Source organism: Brachycentrus maculatus, unplaced genomic scaffold, assembly GCF_059751285.1.
Source record: "Brachycentrus maculatus isolate JH-2025_06_01 unplaced genomic scaffold, ASM5975128v1 h1tg000320l, whole genome shotgun sequence".
Lineage (NCBI taxonomy): Eukaryota > Metazoa > Arthropoda > Insecta > Trichoptera > Brachycentridae > Brachycentrus > Brachycentrus maculatus.
The window spans coordinates 359,777-386,772 of NW_028281069.1; the positions used below are offsets into that span (position 1 = coordinate 359,777).

Consider the following 26,996-nt stretch of genomic DNA (forward strand, 5'->3'; position numbering starts at 1 on the left):
GATTTGGACACATAAAAAAAATGTTGAAAATAATATGGCTATAAATTTATGAAATATTGTTTGAACCACCTTTGTATTGTTTTCTATTGTAATTTCGTTAATACAATCTGATAAGTGTACCTCCCATACACTCTATCATCCCTACAAAAGCTACTGGAGATTTATATAGGATCTTGTACATAAATTTACTGGTCAAACAACAATAATTATCATAAAATAATTGTAAATATATATATATATATATATATATATATATATATATATATATATATATATATATATATATATATATATATATATATATATATATATATATATATATATATATATATATATATATATATATATATATATATATATATATATATATATATATATATATATATATATATATATATATATATGTATATATATATATATGTATATATATAACCCTTATCCGCACCTCAATGGTGCATAGGGCACTGCTTTATATAAACGCAGTGTTATCTTAATCGTTTACACATGAAGGAAAGGTGATCAGCCCTCCGCTTCAAGTACCAGGCCAGGGTAATATTGAATAAATATTACAGTGAAAAATTCACTTATATTTATTTGAACCCTCCTGGGAATCGAACCCGGGACCTCCAGAACGGTAGCCGAGCGTGCTGACCATTACATTACGGAGGCTAACAATTATAAGCTAAAATAAAAAATAATGAAAATAATGTTTTTCAGCGTTTCTCAAGTATGTGAATAAAATCCAGGATTGGGACCTCATATACAAATGAAAGAGTTTTTGATTAATAAACGCTTTTTTTGTCTCACCATAGATGTCTACTGACTCTCGCACACTGAATTTCGAGTTTGATCAACATATATAAATGTTTCAAGAATTTAAGTAGTGTGGTTGTCAATCATGGGTAGAATTGTTTCTTTGTTGGTTCATTTTGTTGGTTTCTATTGGTGAGATGAAGTTCTAGTGATTCAAGAACAATGTTTCAAAAATTGGTTCATATATATAGAACTTCGAAGAATTTGAGTGGTGTAGTTGTCAATAATGGGTAGAATTGGTGAATGTTACACGTGTGTAAAGTGATAAACTTAAACACTTAAACTAGCCTTTAATAATCGTCAGCCCCGTAAATGCCCAGACTTCCATATTCTTCTTCATCTTTGATGACATGTCAAAAAATAATATGAAAATAATTCCTGTAATATAATCCTGTAATAATCCAGATTTTGTGAACAAGTATTTGGACACACTCAAAATTTTGTAAGTAAAACTTAAATTAAAAAAACAAACTAACTAACTAACTAACCATCACGGCGCTTCTCCGCAGGGGTAGGCAGAGAGAATAGAGCGCCACACCACTATGTCCTTGCAAACATTCTTCGCCTCTTCCACGTTCATGCATCTCCTCATACATACCCGCCGATTGTTACGACTGAATGCTTTCAAGTATTTGGCATACCTGATAGTGCCTTGTTTTTCTCGGTCTTCCTCTGCTTCTTTTCCCACTAACACTCGCCTTATAAATTTGTTTTACCGTTCTTTCCTCACTCATTCGTTCTACATGTTCAAACCATCTCAACACACCTTTCTTAATTTTATCGATAATGCTTATGTCAGCTTTGCATTCCTTCCTTATTTCACTATTCGCACATCTATCATACATCGTTTTGTCGCACATTCTTCTGAGAGATCGCATTTCGACTGCATTCAGTCTACATTCATCCTTCTTTTGCCAACTCCATGTTTCACTTCCATACATTAGAGTTGGAATTGGAAGTTAAATTAAAAATTAATAGGTATTACTACAAATTGACTGCAGATCAATAAATGAAAGTTTAGTTTTATTTAATTTAAAATAGAAGCAAACATCTGCTGATCCATGCTTTATTTGGCGGTTTCAGATGGCAGTACTTTGTTTTATATGTAAAGGGATAAAATTGGAGAAATCCCTTAAATGTGGGCGGCAAAGCAGACACCGTAAGCGAAATATTCCACCCTTTACACTTTCCTTTGGTTCGTTTTAGTACGGAAACTTGTATGTGACAGCAATCTTAAATCTTAAGACAAGGGTGATACCAAATTACTGTGTAAACATGGTTAATCATCGCGACCTCAAAACAAAATGCTGGTATTAAACGTGATATATTATGAGTACGCGTGGGATTATCTTGGGTTAAATTTGAATATGATAAATCCCACTCTGTGGCTGGCTGTTCTAAATAACAATAACTAGCTATGGATTTAAAATTGTTGTGAATAACACTCTCCTTACCATTCATCGTTTACTTTGTGTAAGATTCAAAAGTGATTCAAAAGTAATATTAATAATTGTTTCGTTTTGAATATTGAAAGCATTAACTTTGTGGATCATATTGATATATTATTTCGAGAAATAAAAATACTTTGTGTTCTGATCCACTCACATTTTTATTTAACCAACTAGTTTCGTAATAAATGTAACCCTGAAGAGGGCAACAGGTTGTTGCCGAAACTAGTTGGTTAAATAAAAATGTGAGTGGATCAGAACACAAAGTATTTTTATTTCTCGAAATAATATAATAATTGTTTCGTCTAATGGTCTTTTGATGAGGAAGACGGAAACGCGCAAATGAAAGTCAATTATTTATTTCTAAAAAATTACAAAGTTATAAGGGCGAAAATAAATATATCGAAACTTATTAAACACCTATTAGGGCGAGAAGAACAAAGCGACACCAATAAAAAAGAGCGAGCGCCACGTATTCAAGTTTAAATATTAATCTAATCTGAGCACACAAATATATTTATATATATTTTTAATTACCTAACGTCCAAGTGACTCTGAAATCTAGCTACGGCTTATGCAACACCGTTTATCATGTCCCTACTCAGGCTTCAACTTTATAAGTTTCATAGCCTATGCCTACTTGTGAGTGGATTTACTCTTTATGTTTAAAGTTACTATAATTTCATGTAATTCATGAGTGAAAATTCTAGGCAAAAACACTCGCTATCTCGCTAGAGGCATGAGTTTATACATTTCAATGGTTCTAAGTTAGCAGTGAAGTTACTTAGGTGTATGATTTTAATTCTTGATTTTACTCAGGTAGTGAATTTACTTGTTCATTCTTATATCTATGTGTATACTTACATTTCTACCTAATATTGGTCCTCCACCCCTTATATACGATTTAAAGGCGTTGCATGTGGTGGGGACTATATTGTAAACATTTAAAACTTAATGAACTGCGTCTCTTCTTTTTTTCTTTTTTCGTTCTTCTTGAATACATTTATGCCTTACATAATCTCAATTTTCATACATTAATATTATATTATCAAATTATCATAAAAAAATGGCACATGCAAAATTACATAATGTTTTCAATATTCTTAAAGGTAAGACAATGTCTATTCGTTGCCTAGGCCAAGTTGTGTTATCAATGTATTGACATTGTGTGGAATATAAAATAAACCATTGATTAAACCCATTTGGAAGAAATAATAATACTTTATTATCATTCGTCGTTTACTTTGTATAAAACGTTTAAAAAATACTGTGAATAAGACTTTCCTAATTATTCATCGTTCACTTTGAGTAATGCGATTCAAAAGTATTATGAATAATTCTCTCCGTATCATTCATTGTTTACTTTGTACAAAACGATTCAAAAGTATTGTAAATAACATTTTCCTTATCATTCATTGTATGCTTTGTATAAAACGCTTAAAAAATATTGTAAATAAGACTTTCCTAATGATTCATCGTTCACTTTGTGTTATACGATGCAAAAGTATTATGAATTATAAATTCCTTATTATTTATCGTTTACTTTGTGTATTACGATTCAAAAGTATTATGAATAATACTCTCCATATCATTCATTGTTTTCTTTGTATAAAACGCTTCAAAAGTATTGTGAATAACACTTTCCTTATCATTCATTGTTTACTTTATATAAAACGATTCAAAAGTGTTGTGAATAAGACTTTCCTAAATGTTCATCGTTTAATTTATGTAATACGACTAAAAAGTACTGTGAATAACAATTTCATTCGAATTCATCGTTTATTTTGTGTAATACGATTCAAAACTTTTATAAAAAACATTTTCATTATCATTCATATTAATCAATTGATTATTATTTATTCTCTCAGAAATATCAATATAATAGGTGTCTCAACTTTATAATTTAAATATTAATATAATATCAACTCTACCTATAATATAAGTCACATTATCCGGTTACAAATAATATCTTCAAACCCTTATTCGCACCACAATGGTGCATAGGGCACTGCAACATATAAACGCAGTATTATCTTGATCTTTAACACATGAAGGATTGGTGGCCAGCCCTTCAGGTACAAGTCCAGGGTAATATTGAAAAAAATATTTGAGTGAAAAAATCACTAATATTTATTTGACCCCCCCCCCCCTGGAAATCGAACCCGGGACCTCCAAAACGGTAGCCGTGCGTGATGATCATTACACTACAGAGGCGGACAAACTACTTGTAAACTACAGCCGTATATTTATAAAACTGATTTTACCAACCTTTCTTTTGGGACATTCTGTGCAAATACACCATAAAGCCTTTTCTGCTTGAATTATTTGAGAAAGTACAGAAGTTTAGTTACAGGAATATAAATAATGAAATACAAAAAACTTTTTGAATTAGGATTTACTAAACCAGAAATATCACCAACTTTGGGAGACTTTTACTTTTAATTTCTTTTTTATTGTGTCTTAAAAGTGTGTACTTGTCGAGGGTTAAAGATAAAACTAGACATTTGGTTTCAAAACACGAAACATCCATTTTTGTAATTTTCAGATCGCAAAAAAATATTTATCGTTTTTTTAAGATAATTTGTGGCACATTTTTAAAACTTATAAAATAAAACTAAAACATATTTTTTTAACCATGTTTATTTTTGGTACTTTTTCCAACCGATTTTGACAAGAACCTTGTCATCTTCAGGGATGGATAAGTACATATCCATCGTAGTTTTGAGATCTTAAAAATATTGAATGTGTTTTTATATTCTTTGTGGCACATTTTATAAAACTTTATGAAATAAAACTAAAACTTTGCGGTTCACAATTTGCCGGTTTCGACTGGAACCTTGTCATCTTCAGGGATGGATATGTACATATCCATCATAGTTTTAAAATCACATTTTTTTTTTGCAGATTATTTTTGTCATATTTTTTAAAACTTTATAAAATAACACTAAAACTTTATTTAACAATTTTGTTTGGTATTTTTTCCAACTGATATATAAAAACCTTGTCATCTTTGGCAATGGATATGTAAATATTCATCCCAGACTTCTATGTTCTTCTTCGTCTATGTTGAGATGTAATGATTTTGTATTAATTTATTAAAATCTTACTTATTTCTAAAAATGGATGTAGCGGGATTTAAAAACAAAGGTTTCAAATATTATACGTTTGTATAATGATATTATATACTTTGTAAGCAAATTATACTGACATTATATGTCGAAACACGTTTCGCGTATTATCGCGTGCCGGGATTTTCTTTTTGTGTATGGTGGAAAATATTATATGTATCTATATTTTAAATTACGATGTATCTATTTTGAATCAAATTTGTATGCCTAATTTTTATATTTTAACATTAGATCGATAAATAACGTCTTAAATTTTCAATTATATTGTATGAGAATTTTTTGTTTTACAGGAGTGTATTTTTGAATAACAATTAATATGAATATATAAAGTTTTTTTTAAAATGTGTTTTCACTTCGAAAATGTACTAAAGAAAAAATGAAATCCGTTTTTTTAAATCTTATATTTGTTCTTTTCTACTAAAGCATAAATAGTAGAAAGGTATGATAAAAGGTATGATAAAATATGTAGCTTGTACGAGTACGGATATGAAACCCCGAATCCCGAAGTAATTCATAGCATTTTTTCCCCTTCTTCATAAATCCTACCTACATTTCCTTCTTTATTTCCATTGCCCATATAGCAAGTAATTTTTTTACACTAACTCTTTCACTAACGTCATTTTTGTCTCTTACTCCTCCTCACACACATATACACACAAACACACACTTACGCGTATACATATTACATATACTAGAACAAAAATATAAGTAATATTTTTTTGTTGCTTCTACATATTGCAGAATCTGAAAGCAGGACTCATATCCCGTTTCGATATAAATAACGATCGGAGTACCACCAGATTGATCCAATGCAGTGCTCTGTGCACCATTGGGTGAGGAAAGGGGTTTATTTATCTCATTTGGTAAAATGTATGATATTATAAGGTTGTTTTTAAAAGTCTTTTGGTAGATGTATGTAAGTAAATAAAGTAAAGAAAATAATAACGAAAAAACGATATTTCTGTAAAAATAAATAAACTCGATTCAGTTTCTTTATTTGAATTCCCCTTAAAAAATATTATTTACATATTTTGAAATCATCCCTAAAAAACATCCATAAAAAACACCCTAAGAAAACATTTCAGCCGGCTCTTCAATGAGGAAATACGTTCGGTCTAATTGACGAGAAAATACTCGTGGCTGTACAAGTTTTCAGGGAATTTGCGTTTCAATGATTTTTTCCTGAAAAGGTAGCTGAAAACGCTTTCCGGTTATAGGAACAAAATGAGCGCCCAACCAATATATCGTAGTTATGTAGGAGAAAGTGACCAAATGATTTTTTTTACAAAAACGTGTATATTGACTATTTGATATCTTACTAGCTTAATATTGCCCTCAGAAAATCCCAAAGCGATTTTAAACTTGGAAGTATAATAAATTGACTTGTTAAAAATGACTAACTGCATTGATGTTTATTTTCTTGCAAGCAAAAGTGACTTAAATGGCACTCCTAAACATTTTACGTTTTGTTAGTTGGTCACTTTCTCCTATACGACCACGATATATATATTTATATATATATAAATATAAATATATATATCTTTATATTTATATATATATATATATATATATAACTTTTATCCATAAACAATCTTAATATTGAAATTTTTTTCTCATCCGTTGTCACCTCAAAACGTATACATTCTTTTTCAAAAATATCCATCCACTGGTTTGCATTAGGATTTTTGCTTGTAAATTTTTCAATGATGAACTTCTCTGAAATATCTTTTAAATTTTGATGTTTGCTTACCTGAGCATTTTGTATTAATTTTTCTAGTAAGTTTTGTAATGTTTGAGGAGCAGTATCCATTTTTATTTTTATTTTGTTTCTTTATTTTTGATTAACAAAATTGTCGTTTTATAACGTGGTAATATTTTCCTTTAGAAAATTAAGTGTAAATAATATGTAAAGTGGGTGTATAATAATAAAATAAACAATGTGTTGCTTTGTAATTAAAGTTTATTCTTAATTTATCTTTATAATAATTTTATATCTATCTATCTATCTATCTATCTGATTCTGACAGTTAATTTTTCCTATCGGATCTCTTTTGTTTAATTCTGTGCGACGCATGCGACATCTGGTGGTAGAACTGTTTTATGTAGGTACTATTTGTAAGTACTTAATAAAATGTATAGCTAGGTACCTAGTTATTTTATTACATATATATATATATATATATATATATATATATATATATATATATATATACATATATACATATATATATATGTAATAAAATACCTATGAACCTACCTATACATTTTATTAAGTACTTACAAATAGTACCTACATAAAACAGTTCTACCACCAGATATCGCATGCGTCGCACAGAATAAAACAAAAGACTTCCGATAGAAAAAATATAATATTCTGAACTGTCAGAATCAGATAGGTAGATAGAAACATATTATAAAGATAAATTAAGAATAAACTTTAATTATAAACATTAATTACAAAGCAACACATTGTTTATTTTATTATTATACACCCACTTTACATATTATTTACACCCAATTTACAAAGAAAAATATTACCACGTTATATATATATATATATATATATATATATATATATATATATATATATATATATATATATATATATATATATATATATATATATATATATATATATATATATATATATATATATATATATATATATATATATATATATATATATATATATATATATATATATATATATATATATATATATATATATATATATATATATATATATATATATATATATATATATATATATATATATATATATATATATATATATTTGGAATTTCGACGAGAATTTGTTGATAATTTGTAAAATATATCGCTTTCTGTTAAAAGCCTTTGCGAATTCATTCTTAAATATTTGTAGGAGATAATGTCTGAAATATCATGTCAATTTAAGGAACTTCTTATTCGAGCAGGTGATTAATATCAAGTGTTTTTAGAATATAAAACTATAAAATGTAGCATGCAATGATATAAAAGAAGAAGTTAACAAAAACTATATATAAATTAATACAAAAACGACGCCTTTGTTAGACAATTTTAAGAGAAAAAATACGTCTTATTATTATTATCAAAACTTATATTAATTCAGAGAGAGAGAGCTTTAACAAAATTATTTAAAATTGTTTAAAAGTTTGTAAGTTAATACCATAGTTATACCCTTTCACAATAAAACTATTCATTGGTGATGAATACAAACTCGGAATACTGCTAGGGGATGGGACATTCAACTTCTGCAAATATTCATAAAAACTAGAAATTCATTCCACAAAATACTTCTGCAAACTGCGTGATCAATTTTTTGGATTTGATTATTATAAAAGCTAGGATTTATTTTCCCTGTCGAGGGAGATCCTTTGAAAAATCGTATGTATTTCGTTTTTAAACGTGAAACTTTTCATCGTACACAAATATATTGAGTTTCATTGGTAAAAGTAACGTACACAGAAAATAACTTTTTGAGAGATTTATCAAAACCTTTCATGTAAATTTTAATGGAAATACATTTTAATGTAAATACGAAATGAATATATACTACGGTTCTTACATTATTTATACTATGGTTTTTACATTATTTATACTATGGTGTATACTCAATTTAATCTGAATATAGATACAAAATCGATAATAAACATATTATGTTTTTACATTATTTATACTATGGTATATACTCATTCGTCTGCCTTCCTGGGTTTTATGGTTATCGTATTTGGCTACCGTGCCGGAGGTCTCGGGTTCGACCCCCAGAGGAGGCGGTTAAAATAAATATTAGTGATTTTACACTCTAATATTTATTTAATATAACCTGAAGCGGTGGGTGATCACCTTTCCTTCATGTGTTCACGATCAAGATATCACTACGTTTATATGATGCAGTGCCCTATGCACCCTTGGTTGAGGATAAGGGTAAGTATATAATATTCTCATTTTAAACATAAGTCGATAATATACTATATGGTACATACATTATTGATACTATAGTATATACAGTGAAAGCTCTATCTATCGTGCCTCGAATAATCGTTTTCCCGGATGTGTCGTTTATTTCTTTTACCCCGAATTCATTTCATACAAAAATAGATCGCATCAATCGTTTCTATCCACCATTTAACCGCATTCATCGTTTGAATTATACTGCATATTTGATAAAATTTGTCAGTTTTTTTTAAATTTTTTTTTAATTTTCTCAATTTCGTTACATTCGACGATAATATTTCAACGTGTGGGATAGAGACTATCGAAAGCTTGTGTGATGTATACAGTAGAAGAGGTCTGAAGATCTTTGAGTTCTGTTCAACTTTGTATTTTTTTTTAATAAATACATTTATTAACATCTAAAACTTGTATTCTTGAAATTTCCAACTACTAATGGTTATGCAGATTGGGAGGACGGTATCTTTACTCGATCGTTTCTCCTTGTGTATTGATCTCTTTATCCCGCATTCATTGTTTTCCCGCATTCATAGTTTATTTCAATAGGTCCCTTTAAAAACGATAGATAGAGGTTTCACTGTACATAATAAAATCTTCACAACCATATAATAGGGGGTTGAATTAATTCTCGCCGTTTTTTGTAGTATTTTGAATTGAATTTTTTTTTTTCAAAAGTAAGAATTTATTTAAAGTATTGCCATTCTTTCTCGACTACTTTGGCCCATCTTTCAGGAAAAAGTCGTATTCCCCTAAAAAAGAAAACCTTGTCTTTTGAGGCAATCCAATTTTCAACCCATAACTCGACTTCTCGAAAACTTTTGAAAATTACTCCCGATAATCCATGCTGCATGGACCGAAACAGATGATAATCGGATGGTGCGACGTCAGGGGAGTAGGGCGGGTGTGACAGAACCTCCCAGCCGAAGGAGTTTATCTGTTCTTTTACCACTTTGGCAACATGAGGGCGCGCGTTGTCGTGCAGAATGAGAATCGACTCGTGCCTGGCTGCGTATTCTGGTCGTTTTTCTTCAATTGCTGTTTTCAGTTTGATCATTTGCTGCTTGTAAACCTCTGCTGTGACTGTTTGGCCTGCTTTGAGAAGCTCGAAAAAAATTACTCCCTTCTGATCCCACCAAATGCAAAGCATCGTTTTTGAGCCGTGAATGTTGCGTTGTTGCAATGCTGGATTCAGCAGGGAGTGGCTGACCTGGCTGGCAGATGACGAAGAAGATCTACTTCTCATCGCTGGTGATGACGCGATGCAAAAAACCTTTTCTGTGATGCCGTTGCAAGAGTGAATCACACATGCAAAGTCACCTTTCCATATATCTCTCCTTCAGAGCATACGGAACCCAGTTTCCCTGCCGATGAACAAGGCCCATAGCCTTAATTTTGAGGCGGTTTGAGGCGGTTGAAAGTGCCACGTGGGTGTTCGAGGCAGCAGGGGACAGGAAAACAAAAAAAACGAAAGGAATCTATTTAAATCACAGAGAAATATAAATTTTTATAAACGGCGAGAACTAATTCAACCCCCTAATATATATATATCTGTGGTGGCACAGAAGACGGGCACAAGTCTGTGGTTTACATATGTTATAGACTTGTGCCTCTCTTCCTTTTCACCGCAGATATATGGTTGTGGTCCCGCGGTTAGTGTCGAGGACTCTTAGCAAGAGTATCTAGGTTCGAACCCACTCTATCATTACTCGATACCTATATTTTATAACTATGTTAAATGATGCATAGGTCTAAAAAAAATTATGAAATTGAAATATTTGTGTATATGTGATAACGTTACAAATATTATTAAAAATACATTCAAATGTATAATTGTTTAAATATGATATACCTAAATTTATTGTTAATAAAAAAATATTTTTTTCATACTGATGTAAATTAAAATCTTTAAAAATTCATTAAAATTGTACTCTAAAATGGTATTAAAACTTTGATAAAAATCCACTCTTAAAGTGTTTTTAAAAGATAAGGATTTACTTCACTTTAAAATGTAAAACGGGCTGCTTTAACTTGCAAAAAAAAATAATACGTAAAGCACTACCTCTTACAAAATCAATCACTTTGGTATAATTAACGATAAATGGTTAGTTTACTTGTGTTTTTTATGATATTCTAATATTCGTTTAATTTGTACTACAGAATGGCATCCAAATACCTACAAAAAATCAGTCTAAAATGTAATCTAAAATTTATTGACTACTTGATTATTTAATACAAAGGATTTTTTTGAGGTTTGTTTCTTAAACTAGCAACATTGTTTCTACAGACTGTCAATTTGATAGTTGACAGTCGATTTATAGTCAGTAAGTTTTGCCATTTCACCATGAATAGACTGAATGACCATTATGCGCGTCGTGGGCTCGGTGAACGGGCCGAAAACAATATTCAGCTTGGTTCTCTTTTTCAACGCAAAATTTTGTTCACCTATGAGTCACATTTTTGGTTAAATAGCTATGTCAATAAGCAGTATTGCCGAATTTGTAGTGGAGAAAACCCAGAACCCTTTGTAGAGACGCACTTACATCCATTTAAAGTCACTGTTTGGTGTGCTTTATGGGCAGGTGGAATCATTGGCCCATATTAAAAAAAACCGATGCCGGCCAGAATGTTGCGGTCAATGGAGAGCGCTACAGAACCATAATTACTGACTTCTTCGTAACATAGTTGAATGGCATTGATGTGACAGAGCTATGGTTTCAACAAGACAGCGCAACATACAACACAGCAGGTGCCACCATCAATTTATTGCGGGAAATTTGAATTTGTAAACCTAAAAACAACATCCTACATATATTTAATATTTACGAAATAAACATTTTGCTGGCGGTGCTTACCTATGGAATTTAGTAAATTTGGAATTTTGAGTGTGGATTTAAGTGATTAAATTTTAAACAAGGTAGATTCGGGAAAATGAAAGTACTTACTTAAGGTGGATTGTGTTTTATCTTTCGAACGGGATTTCAAAAAGGATTATTATCAAGGATGATTTTGACCCTTAAGCAATAGGGTAATGAAATATACGAGTGTTTACAAATAATTAGTTCACAACATTGAGGGTGAGTCAGAATCCTTGTTCACAAATCTGGTAATCTCCATTTAGAAGTTATTTTTATATTGATATTTTAATAAAGATGAAGAAGAACGTGAAAATTTGCATGGCCTACGACCTGTAATAAGCTTGATTAATTGATTAATTTTAAATTATTTTTTGACATCTCATCAAAGATGAAGAAGAATATGGAAATCTAGGCATTTACGGGGCTGACATATAAGAGTTTCTGCTTAGTAAAAAGCTTCTTTACATCTCACCAATAGATGTCTGTAGTGAAGTATATATATATATATATATATATATATATATATATATATATATATATATATATATATATATATATATATATATATATATATATATATATATATATATATATATGTGTGTGTGTCAACAATTAGTAAGTAGAATAGGTGAATATTACACGCGTGTAAAATGATCACTAAAACCAGCCTTTTATGGTCGTCAGCCCCGTAAATGCCCTAGACTTTCATATTCTTCTCCATCTTTGATGAGATGTCAAAAAATAATATTAAAAACAATTAGTTATTCAAGAACTGTTATGTCAATATTTTAAGCGCAGTTTGAAAGTTTACATTCCGTTACATTTCGTCACATTTAAAAGCGACCCAGATGCAGACTTAATTTTCTATGCATGGAACTTTTCGAGACGATTTCTGAACATATTTGTATGTTCAAACTGGTGGGAACATAATTGAAAATTTTCGCAAACTCTCGACTGAGCTTTTGTTCTTGGAAGCTTTCTAACAAGCACCTCATTAAAGTTACAGAAAGTTCTTCCGGAATAAGAATTTAATCTGCGTAATTTAGCCCTCCGCCTATGCCGACTTTATTCCTTAAGGCTGGTTTGTTGGTATTTTAATTTAAATCTTTATCCATACCCCAAGTATTATCGTTTAATACATATTGAACAGTTATTGTCAGTTTTCTGATATTGAATTAATCTTAAAAAAGATTGATAAATTGTTTTTACAGCAAAATACAATTTTTTCATTTTAGTATATTTTATGGTTTGGACACGTAGAACGAATGAGTGAGGAAAGAACGGTAAAACAAATTTATGATGCGAATGTTAGCGGGAAAAGAAGCAGAGGAAGACCGAGAAAAACATGGCACGATCAGGTATGCCAAATACTTGAAAGTGGTCAGGTTCGGAGTCATAACAATCGGCGGGTATGTATGAGGAGATGCATGAACGTGGAAGAGGCGAAGAAGGACAGAGTGGTGTGGCGCTCTATTCTCTCTGCCTACCCCTGCGGGGAAGCGGCGTCATGGTTAGTTAGTTAGTTAGTTAGTATATTGATTTGGATATAAAAACCCTTAGTCGAACCCAATGGTGCATAGGGCACTGCAAGGAATAGACGCAGTTTTATCTTAGTTGGAATTTGATGCAGTGTTATGTCCGTCTCGGTAGTGTAATAGTCAGCACGCTCGGCTACCGTACTGGAGGTCCCGGGTTCGATTCTCAGGGAGGGGGAGTCAAATAATTATAAGTGATTTTTTCACTCTAATATTTATTCAATATTACCCTGGACTGGTACCTGACGCGGAGGGCTGATCACCTTTCCTTCATGTGTTAACGATCCATATAACATTGCGTTTATATGACGCAGTGCCCTATGCACAATTGGGATGCGGAGAAGAGTTTTACTTTTACTTTCCTATTTATGTAGGATTTTATATAAATTGATCATGAAGGAAATGCGATTAGCCCTGCACTTCCGGTACCAGTCCAGGATAATATTCACTAAGTATTAGAGTGGAAAAATCACCAATATTTATTTGACCCCCCCTGAGAATCGAATCTGGGACCTCCAGTAACCACCACACTATACAGGCGAACGGTTTCTACAGAAATATAGAAACGAATAAATGGAAATTTATTTTTAAAATAATTACACAATTTGTTCGCCAAGAAATTAGACTTCGAGAAGTCGTGAAGTTAGCGTAGTTTAATTATGAGAAATGATTCCGTATTTTGCAAATCCGTAGTTGGCTCGGGCAAAAAGTTCGGGTAAGTTCTAGGAAAAGCTCCAATTGAGATTTCCGTACATGTAGTTAACCGCTGAAAACTTCTGAAAACTCGGCGAGAATTAAAGCACCTGATTTATACGTTTCTGCATTTTGATCATACAAACCTATCTACAAATATAGAGGTCCACACTAAAACGTTACATTTCCATTAGAAATGATATCGCTCACTCCTTTCAAGAACGTCATAAATAAAAAATCGACAATTTTCAGTTGTGTATGTTTTCGGATTGCCCAGAAAATGTGCTATATCCCAGCAAAAGCGGCATATTTATAACTTAATATTTACCCGCTACAGGGCAGAAAGTGTGGTTTTTGCATTTTGAAGGAAAGGTATTGTTTAATTATTTTTTTAAATAAATTAAATCTTTTTCAAATTGAGAAAAAAACCTTTAGGTTTTACCTAAAAAGATCTGTTGCACAGTAAAAAGTTCAATAAGTGGCATGATATTTATTTTTAATACATTGTATTATATTTTTAAACTTTAAAAACGATCTCCTGAAAAAACAAGTTTTTTGATTTATGACGTTCTTGAAAAGAGTGAGCGATATATGAACCAATTTTTGAAACATTATTCTTGAACCTCTAGAACTTCACAAGGGACATCTATTGGTGAGATGAAAATAAGCTTTTTATTAAGCAGAAACTTTTTTATTAGTATGTGTGGTCCGAATCCTGGGTTATAATCACACACATAAGAAACGCCAGAAAACATCATTTTCATTTTTTTTATTCAAGCTTATTATTTGTTATTGGTTTACCTGTGGACGATCCTCTTTTCGTGAAGATAGTCAAGAGCTGTTGCCAGCTCGTAGACCATCAGGGTGACGGATTCCTTGGAGAAGGCCACCTGATGCTGAATATGGTAGCGGAGATCTCCTCCCAGCAGAAGGTCTGATACCATAAAAAGGTCTTCCTCGTCTGAAAAATGAAAACAAGGCAATTAAAAAAGAGAATAGTACACACATGAGTGTAATACGTTGATTTTCTGAACCCCGATGGTGCATAAGGCACCGCATCATATAAACGCAGTGTTGTCTCGATCGAAAACACGAAGAAAAGATGATTAGCCTTCCGCTTCAGGTACCAGTCCAGGGTAATTTTGAATCAATATTAAAGTGAAAAAATCACTTTTATTTATTTAACCCCCCTGGGATTCGAACCCGGGACTTCCAGAACGGTAGTCAAGCAAGCTGACCATTACACTACGGAGGGAGACAGGAATATATTTTACGGATGGTATTTTTTCGGTGACATCAATGGTTGAATTAAGAAAATATTTTATATTATTTTTTGACATCACTTCAAAGATGAAGAAGACTATGGAAGTCTGGGCATTTAGGTTTGAACATTGGGCCAGACTTCCATATTTTTCATCATCTTTGATACGATGTCAAAAAATATAATATGAAAAATAACTCCTATAATTTGAGATAATCCAGATTTGTGAACAAGTATTTGGACACACTCAAAACGTTGTAAATTTACATTTTGATTTATAAATATTTAATCTTTAAATATGATTTTCATCAAATTGTAACCATTGGATTATTGACATAAGATGTCGAAATCGAGTCGTGTAATGGACAACTTGATTAGCTTCCTCACCAAGTAATTATGCTATATTTCTAAGTGTAATATGATTGGACACAAAATATTGTATTGGAAATTCACATAGGTTTAGCTGAAATTTTCTTAATATCGCAACGTAAATTGATTTTATAAAATACAGGGTGACTGTGAAGAACAGTGCTATTTTAAAATATAAAATTCTTGGTTAATTTTGAAATGAAAAATGATATTATACATTGATTCGGCATTAACTTTGTGGAATTACATGTTGATTTTTTAAAAAATTAAACACTTGTATTAAATATATTATTTTGAGAAATAAAAATACTTTGTGTTCTGATCCACTCGCATTCTCACACATGTGAGTGGATCAGAACAAAAAGTATTTTTATTTCTCGAAATAATATATCAATATGATCCACAAAGTCATTTCAATATTCAAAACACTTGTATTAGATTTTAATTGTGTCCAAATCTGGATTATCTCAAAATGTTTTAATTAAATTAACTGGTGAAATTATAAGCCAAAAAAATAAAAATGAAAATTATATTTTCTGGCGCTTCTCATGTATGTGATCATAATCCAGAGAAGATCTATGAGAAGTGTTTCCGCTCAATAAAAAAGCTTCTATTCGTCTCATCAATAGATGTCTCTAGTGATGTTCTAGTGATTTAAAAACAATGTTTTGAAATTGTATCATATATATAGAGCTCCAATTTGTCAATAATTGCTAGAATTTGTGTATGTTACACATGTGTAAAGCAATCACTTAAACCAACCTAAGACGGTCTTCAGCCCTGCAAATACCCAGAATTCCATACTCTTCTTTATCTTCGATGAGATGTTAAAAAAATATTGAATTTGTAAAAGAGTATCAGACTAGTTTAAAAAACTACAGTTGTTTTCATCGGCAGGTGATTATTAGTGATTAGTTTCACTTATCACTAGTCACATAAGAAATAAAGCTCTTATTTGATGAATAAATTATTGAAAATTTGACAACATTGAGTGTGTCCAAATACTTTTGTTTCCTGAACTAAGAAATTATTTTTATACTTCGATTTACATTTTAACATAGACGAAAAAGAATATGAAAGTCGTAGGCTGATAAAGTGATCACTTTACAATCGTACAATTTTTATCATTCTGCCCATGACTGACTCGCACACAACACATTTTTTTGGAACCCCTAAATATATATGATCAATCTCATGACAGAGTACATATGAGTTCACAACAGTCATCCATGTCGGATTGAGATTTTTTTAAAGCAGAGACCCTTTCATTAAGATGCTTGCATGATCCGAACCCTGGATTATTTTTACATACTAAGAAACGCCTGAAAATATGGTATTAATTTTTCAATGCATATTATAATTTGACCAGTTATTTTTACTCAAAACATTTTATCCATATACAAAATTAGTTATTAATTTCTCCTGAGTTGATAAAAATACTTTATTATAAACAATTTTTGAGTAGAGGAAACGCAGATTTGTTAACAAGTGTTTGGACACATTTAAAAAGGTAATCTTTTGTTAAGTTTCAAAAGTGCCAAAATCCTCGTGGTCACCTTATACTTTATGACTACAAATTTAATTTCAACGTTGACGGTTTTGATGCAAACATCTTTTCTCGGAGACTAATTAATAAAAAGATATTTGCTCGAAAACTAATCGACTACCCAATAAGCTTTTGACAAGAAATGGTTATCTTAAACAAACTTTAAATGTAAGTTTCAAAATTGAAAGTCAGAAAGACACAGCTCCAAGTGTTCATTTTAAATTAATTTAAACTTTTCTCGCGATCTAATGAAAGCGGAAAACGTTTATATGAATAATATACTAAGCGCGATTCTGAATGAATCAAATTAATGGTATGTTGTAACTTTGCAGACTTTGCTTTGATTATTTTTTCTCTTCTCCTCGAAATTGGTTTTAAACTTTTACTTTTTGAGCCTAAACAACATTATTGCAGTGTTTTTACTTCTACTTATTTTGTTTGTTCAATTTTGTTACAAAATTTTTGCATGATTTTAATTTTTTTGACATCTCAACAAATATAGATGAAGAAAAATATGGAAGTCAAGGCGTTTACGGGGCTAACGACAGTCATAGGCTGGTTTAAGTGATTACTTTTCACACGTGTAACATTCACCAATTCTACCCATGATGGACAACCACACTACTTACTCAAATTCTTGGAAGTTCTATATATACACATATATATATATATATATATATATATATATATATATATATATATATATATATATATATATATATATATATATATATATATATATATATATATATATATATATATATATATATATATATTTGCTTACTTATCACCCTTATCCGCACCCAATGGTGCGTAGGGCACTGCATCGAATTGACGCAGTGTTATCTTGATAATTACTTTCATGAAGGCAAGGTGATCACTCTCGCACTTCAAGAATCAGTTCAGGGTAATATTGAATAAATATTACAGTGTAAAATCGCTAATATTTATTTTCACCCCCCCTGGGAATCGAACCCGGGACCTCCAGCACGGTAGCTAAACTAGCTGATCATTACACCACGGAGGCGGACACAACTTAAATATGCTATGTATATATTTAAACTAAATATTCTATTTGTCCGCCTCCGTAGTGTAATGGTCAGCACGCTACCGTTCTGGAGGTCCCGGGTTCGATTCCCAAGGGGGGTAAAATAAATATAAGTGATTTTTTCACTGCCTTATTTATTCAATATTACCCTGGACTGGTACCTGAAGCAGAGGGCTGATCACCTTTCCTTCATGTGTGAACCATCAAGATAACATTGCGTTTATATGACGCAGTGCCCTATGCACCATTGGGGTGCGGATAGGGGTTTTATTATTATTATTATTAAATATTCTATAAATCCTTGTACATAATAGGTAAGGAGAATTTTCTAAGGCAACAACTGATTAATATAATAAAACATAAATATAATAAAACGCGACGTTATGACATAAATAATAGTACGTTTTCAATTTGCTAACGTACTGACAAGCCATCGTATAAAGTAATATAGACTTGTCAACTTTGCCTCAAATTCACAATTTAAAATACGCGCCTAGCGCGTGAACTGTCAATTTTATTATCATGATGAAGATAAATATACCCCATTGTGTCGTCATCAATCACCCTCCATTTGTTGGGGTAAATAATTAATGTGTGGATCAGACAGTCATTGTTTTAAGAGTTCACTCGGAAGGCAACGTACAAATTTTAAAATTATGTCGCATAAATTAGTATGTCTCGTACGTATATTTTTTGACGCGAATGTGCTTGGTAATAGAAGCAAAGAAAGACTGAGGAAAGTTTCGCATGATCAAGTATTTGAAATACTTGAAAGTTGTCAGGTAATTATCGGGGATGTATCAGGAGATGAATGAATGTGGAAGGGGCGAGGATTGTTTACAAAGACAGATTTGTGTAGGGTTTTTTTAATTTCTTGAATGTTTTCACAGATACTTTGTGGCACATTTCATAAACTTTATATAAAATAAAAAAAACTTTGTTTTTACAACATTTTGAGTGTTTCTAAATACTTGTTTTCAAAATCTGGATTATCTCCAATTACAGCCCAATTAAGGTCGTCAGCCCCGTAAATGCCCAGACTTCCATATTCTTGTTCATCTTTGATGAGATGTCAAAAAATAATATGAAAATAACAAAAAATAATAACTTTGTTTTTAACCACTTTTTTATTGGTAGGTATACTTTTTCTCCAACGGTTACGACAAGAACCTTGTCATCTTCAGGTACATGTTAAGCCCTGATGATATCAAGATTCTTGTCGAAACCGGTTGGAGAAAAAGTGTACCAATAAAAAAGGTTGAAAACAAAGTTTTTTTGAAAGATGGGAGTTGTATTTATTTAAAAAAAACTAACTTACCAACTAACTAACTAACCAACCATCACGCCGCTTCCCCGCAAGGGTAGGCAGAGAGAATAGAACGCCACACCACTCTGTCTTTGGAAACATTCTTCGCCTCTTCCACGTTCATTAACCTTCACTAACCTCAAGTATTTGGCATACCTGATCGTGCCATGTTATTCTCTGTCTTCCTCTGCTCCTTTTTCCACTTACATCCGCCTCATAAATTTGTTGTACCGTTCTTTCCACACCCATTCGATCTACATGTCCAAGCCATCTCAACACACTTTTCTTTATTATATACCTTATGTATTTATTATGTACCTTGCTTATTATGTACAAGGTTTAAAGATCATTAAGTGGATTTTGATTTTGTAACTTTAAAAAAAAACTTTATTATTCATTTTTAAATCTGTGTTGGGAACAGGAGGGATAATCTAGTGTGGGCCAATCAGGAACTTGTCAGCATTTGCTCATTGCTCACTGCTGGGAGAAAATCACGTAAAACTCGCCAGGAGAAGCTGGACTGTTGATTGCCGTTAACAAGCCTTCCGTTCCACTAGAAGAGTGTTCGTCATTTTGTGTCCTCATGGTGTGGGGTTCAAATCTCTCTGCCTACCCTGAGAAGAAGAAGCTTGAAGGTAAGTGATCACGCTGCTTGACCGCAGGAGTGGCAAAGGCCGCTCTGTGCTCGCAAACATTCTTCACCCATCTATTGTAGATTCATACATCTCCTCGTACACAACCGCCGATTATTCTGACTCCTGACCCGATAACTACTTTGAGATCTTGCTAAGTTTTACTTGGTCTTCCTTTTTTCCTATTTAAAAAAATATTAATAGCTTAATCAATAATTTTTTTTTTGACATCTCATCAAAGATGAAGAAGAATATGGAAGTCTGGGCATTTAATAACTCCTGTATTTGGAGATAATCCAGATTTTGTGAACAAGTATTTGGACTCACTCAAAATGTTGTCATTAATATTTAATGATTTTGAATTTATGTAGTACGTTATTATTAATGTATATTTGTATAATATATCGTAAGTTCGATATTACATTGAATGCATAATTGGAGATGTTAATTTACCCAAGGCGCCTGCGGTGTGTTATCATAATTATCAGAAATCTCAGGCAATTATGTTGAATAAATAGACACGTCTAGAAACCGGTAAGTGATGTCGGTTAGGCTGTTAATGTTTAATTAATACAACTAATTAGTTCTTCTCATTTTGAGATGTTAAAAAATATTAATAAAACAAGGGTGAAGTGCCAGAAAACAACTTTGTTTTCTCATTCAATCCATCATTTTCCTTATTTTTTTTACAAAAATGTTAATGATATAAGTGTACAACCAATCACCGAGATTTTTGTGTCTACCGATTTCGAGACGTCAAAAAACAACCCTGTTTTCTCATTCAATCCATCATTTTCCTTATTTTTTTTACAAAAATGTTAATGATATAAGTGTACAACCAATCACCGAGATTTTTGTGTCTACCGATTTCGAGACGTCAAAAAACAACCCTGTTTTCTCATTCAATCCATCATTTTCTTATTTTTTTTACAAAAATGTTAATGATATAAGTGTACAACCAATCACCGAGATTTTTGTGTCTACCGGTTTCGAGACGTCAAAAAACAACCCTGTTTTCTCATTCAATCCAAACATTTTCCTTATTTTTTTTACAAAAATGTTAATAATATTAGTGTATAACCACTCACCGAGATTTTTATGTCTACCGGTTTCTAGACGTACCCGTCTCTTCGTCAGGACAATCACTACCACAGCATGCAAACAATACCACCCTTCACCACCATAGCACCATATACACACTTGAAACAACACAAAATTTTTAACACATGCGATTTTTGTTCGACCCAAAGACCAACATGCACAAAATGTTTCAGCACAAGCATGCGTTACGAGCCGAGATAAAACATGCACTATCATTTCCCTTTGTATTTTCTCAAATTTCAGCAAAGAGTTTGACATTTTTAGCTAATAAAACAGTGAACTTTCATTTATTTTGGCCCAAAGTCTACAAAATGTTATATATCTATTACACACCATATATTGGGTGTGTTTTAATCCTTGTTCACAAATCTGGGTTGCTGAACCTCACAGTAGTTATTTTTACATTTTGACAACTCAACGTTGATGAATGTGTCGGGTTGTAGTCCCGTGGTTACGGTCGCGGACTTTTAAGTCAGAGTTTCTCGGTTCGAATCCACTCTACCACAATTTGATATGAATGAGCTGCTTAAGCTCATAATATGAAATTGATGTATTTGTGGAAATACTAAAAACAGAAGTATATCTCTTTTTTTTTAAAATAAAAAGTAAAATAAGAATATGAATGTCTCGGTATTTACGGGGCGTACGATCTATCACAGGCTGGTTTAGGTGCTCACTTTATACATGTGTAACAGTAACAATTTTACCCATGATTGACAGATATACTTATCAATTGTTTGAAACTCACACACACACACACACACACCTCCGTAGTGTAATGGTCAACACGCCGTGCTGGAGGTCCCGGATTTGATTTCCAGGGGGGAAGTCAACAAATGTAAGTGATTTTTCACTCAAATTTCAATTCTGGACTGGTACCTCAAGCGGGGGGCTGATCACCTTGCCTTCATGTAAGTAACGATCAAGATAACTCTGCGTTTAAGTATAATTATGTGCTTTATGCACCATTGGGTGCGGAAAAGGATTTAAATGAATGAATAAATGAACGTAATAAGTATTATTTTATTCACATTTTCATTCATTTTATTTATCAATAATATATTTTTGGATTTATTTTACAAAGCGTAAACACAAACATGATCAATATACTGTTTTTTTTAAATTATTTTTTGACATCTCACCAAAGATGAAGAATAATATGGAAGTCCGGGCATTTACGGGGCTGACGACGGTCATAGGCTGGTTTAAGTGATCTCTTTACACACGTGTAACGTTCACAAATTCTACCCATTACTGACAACCACACTACTCAAATTTTTAGAAGTTCTTTGTATATATAAACCAATTTCGAAACGTTGTTCTGGAATCATTAGAATTTTACCAAAGACATCTATTGGTGAGATGAAAAGAAACTTTTTTTATTCAGCAGAAACTCTATAATTAGAATGTGGGATCCGAATCCTGGTTGTGATTATAACATACATGAGAAACGCCAGAAAATATCATTTTCATTTGTATTATTTTACCTTTTAATTTGACCATTAATTTAAACGTGATAATTATTATATTTTAAAATCATAAAATAATAATAATAACTCTTTATACCAGCTTAACTAAGTGGTGGGTGTGATATTTAGTCAGCCATATATGTTTTACAACATTTTTTTATAAAATGAAATCAAAATTAAAAATTTTAAAGAAATAAAAAATAAAGAAAAGAAACCGCGAAAGAAAAACAATTAAAAATAAAGTAATTATTACTATTAAAAAAATAAGTAAAAAAACCAAAGCAAGGTTTTTATTACCTGCTGATTAACATTTTCCTTACACGATACGAATTTTAAATATTGTATTGCAAGTGACAGTTCAACCCCGAGGTTTTCGCCTAAAATTATTAATTCTAGGTAAATTTCGTATTATTAGGGTAGGAAGTATAGAATTCAAGAGATCCGGGTAAAGTTGCTAGACAGAATAAGTTATGATCCTTGAAAAGTGTGTGTAAGTTGAACCAGTTCTCGAAACGAAATCCTGAAACAATTTAAGGGATTGTGAAATTAAATTATCATTTCCTGAAGGGCTAAATTCGGATATTGTCTGGCGAGAAATAAAAGTTTTACGGGAAAAATCCGTTTATTCCATTATGGAAGAAAAAAAAGTTTTTGTACATTTTTCTCTTCTTGAATAATTGAATTGAAGGAATGTGATTGAATCAAACCAGCCTGTGACAGGTCGTAAGTGCTGTAAATACCCCGACTTGCGTATTCTTTTCGGTATATATTGAGGTGTCAATAAAGATAACCCCTAAGTGTGGCGTTTTATTCTCCTCGTGGTAGGATGGTGAATGTTATACGTGTAAAATGGTGATCATTTAAATCAGCTCGTGATTAGGTCGTAAGCCCTGTAAATACCCAGACTTCCATATTCTTCATCATCGATATTGAGATCAACATAAATTTGTAATACTTAAGTGCAAAAACCTTGATTTCTGAACAAATATTTAAACACTCAATTTATTGTGGTCGCAAGCTCTGTAAACACCCAAACTTTACATTTCTTATGTAAAATAATAATAATAAAACCCTTATCCGCACCCCAATGGTGCATAGGGCACTGCGTTATATAAACGCAGTGTTATCTTGATCGTTTACACATGAAGGAAAGGTGATCAGCCCTCCGCTTCAGGTACCAGCCCAGGGTAATATTGAATATATGTATCAGTGAAAAAAACACTTATATTTATTTTACCCCCCTTGGGAATCGAACTCGGGACCTCTAGAACGGTAGCCGAGCGTGCTGACCATTACACTACGGAGGCGGACAAAATATGACTTATGTATAAAATAAAAATACACAAAAGAAAAATAAATTTGATTCAACTGTTGATAATAACTATATCGAATTTTGCACAAAAAATACGGAACCCGATTTCATCAACATGCTTTTTAAATAAAACTAACACAATTGTTCACTTAAGTTATATTATGCTAAAGTGGTTACTAAAGAATAATATTTTGATACTTAGAATCTAGAGAAAGAGTAGCAGGGTTGCCAGATTAGCTGGAAAGAAAAAAAAACGTTTTGGAAGAATGAAAAAAAAAGGATTTTTTTTTCATATAAAAAAGAGAAATATTTGTGTTTTTATTATTTACACAAATGTTTCCATTTAGTATACTTTCTGTAGGCCTAAGCGGCTTATTATTAGAAATAGGTATCAAATTGCAGTAGAATGGGTTTGAACCGAGAAACTCTGACTTAAGATATAATTTAAATGTAACTTTGTTTTAAAATCACTATAAATATTTTATTATAACTTAATTATAATGTCTACCGGTTTCGAAGCTAACCGCTTCTTTATCAAGACTGATTAATATTATTAGTATTAATCAGTCTGCTACTAGTATTAATCAGTTTAGTATTAATCTGTCTTGATAAAGAAGCGGTTAGCTTGGAAACCGGTAGACATAATTATTAAGTTAAAATAAAATATTTAAAGAGATTTTAAAACAAAATTAAATTTTAATCATAAAATGGATCATCACAAAGTTAGTGCTTCAAATATAAATTATAAAAAAGCAAAATAAATACTTTACCAATTTCTCAACTGGTGGCGTTAATTTCAGCCAAACTTCCAAACGTATGGAAAATCTTTCCCACATGTGGAAGTTTCCGAGACCATTGCATATTTACACGTTTCAAGAATTAAGTAATGCAATAAAGATGTTGAATAATGGGCCGAATGGCGAACGTGAAGTGTATAAACTGCTCGCTGAAGCCAGCTAATTGCCAGGTCGTAAGCCCTGGGATGCTCAGACTTCCATCTTCTTTCAAATAAAAAGGAACGATAGATGTTTCATATCAAGTTGAGACACCTATAATATTGTCATCTCATCTGTAGATGGAAAATATATCGCTTACTCCTTTCAAGAACGTCATAAATAAAAAGATTTTTCAGGAGAACATTTTTAAAGTTTAAAAATATAATACAATGTATTAAAAATAAATATCAAGCCACTTATTGAACTTTTTACTGTGCAACAGATCTTTTTAGATAAAACGTGAAGGTTTTTTTCTCCATTTGAAAAATATTTAGTATATTTAAAAAAATAATTAAACAATACCTTTTCTTCCAAATGCAATAACAACACTTTCTTCCTTGTAGCGGGTAAATATTAAGTTAAAAACATGCCGCTTTTGCCGGGATATAGTACATTTTCTGGGCATTCCGAAAACATGCGCAACAGAAAATGGACGATTTTTGATTTATGACGTTCTTGAAAGGAGTGCGCGATATGTGAACTTATTCGGAATGAATCTCACAAATTATTTTTTGATTAAAAATATACATAATTTTTTTAATAAAAAAATAACGGACTCATCGTGCACGATTCGAAACGAAAGTATCCGATTTTCAATCGGATTTGGTAGGTGGCAACCCTGAGCTGAGAAAACATCACGTCTAAGCCTAACTTAATCATTCTTAAGATTTCTAAGTTAATCTTATACGAGATGGGAATACAAGTGTATACAGGAGGCCGCTAATATAAAACGCTATAAAACCTGTTAAAAGTTTCGCTTTAATAGGCACTTTAAAATAACAGTTGTAATTAAAATCTGAGTGGCTTTTGTGATGAAAATATTTATATAACGCAAAGAATAAGTGTGTCTTAAATATTTTAAATTGTTGTAAGTAATGGGAGTTATTTCTTTTGCTGAATTCAAACGTTTTTTTTTTCGACTACGACCCTAAAATTTTGACAGCGGAAAATATATTATTCATGAACTCTACGTAGTTGTGCATATGTATGAACATTTATAAAGGGTGAAAGATACAGTAATTGTCGCCAAATTTTTTTAAATATTTTTTTTTATAAACATAAATTGTATACATTTATTTAAATCACAATTTTTAACATTGAAAAAAATATATATATTTTGCAGAGAAACACCAAGCCACCTTGTGTGTCTTATCGGTGGAGTTCTTTTTCAATACATTTTTTATTGTTTTTTAATCATTTTAACCAAATATATACACAAAAAAGAAAGAAAAATCAATAATATATATACTTATTTTACAATTTTCATAAAATTAATTCTTGATCATTCACCCATTCCTTTATTTAACCTTTGTTCCATATTTTATTTTGACCTCTAACATCCGTCGGCAACAAATTAAAAATGTTCGGAACGATATATTGCAGTGTTCGACTCCCATGTTTATTGTTAATTCTTGGGACTTTCAAACCTTCGTTGTTCAAACCGTGTTGTGTAAATCATGTATCATGGTTGTGTACTAAAAGATTTCGATGTCAGATTATAACATATTCTACATTTATTGTCAGTTTACTG

General features: G+C 31.4%; 1 protein-coding gene across 1 annotated transcript in view; it reads right to left on the reverse strand.

The window, feature by feature from the left end:
• The window catches only part of LOC148304432 (serine/threonine-protein kinase 32A), an 89,413-nt gene that overhangs the window by 30,294 nt on the left and 32,123 nt on the right, over positions 1 to 26,996 (reverse strand). The window contains exon 4 of the mRNA XM_088268333.1: positions 15,228 to 15,387. Within this exon, the coding sequence (XP_088124459.1) occupies positions 15,228 to 15,387 (160 nt within the window). The remainder of the gene's footprint in view (positions 1 to 15,227; positions 15,388 to 26,996) is intronic.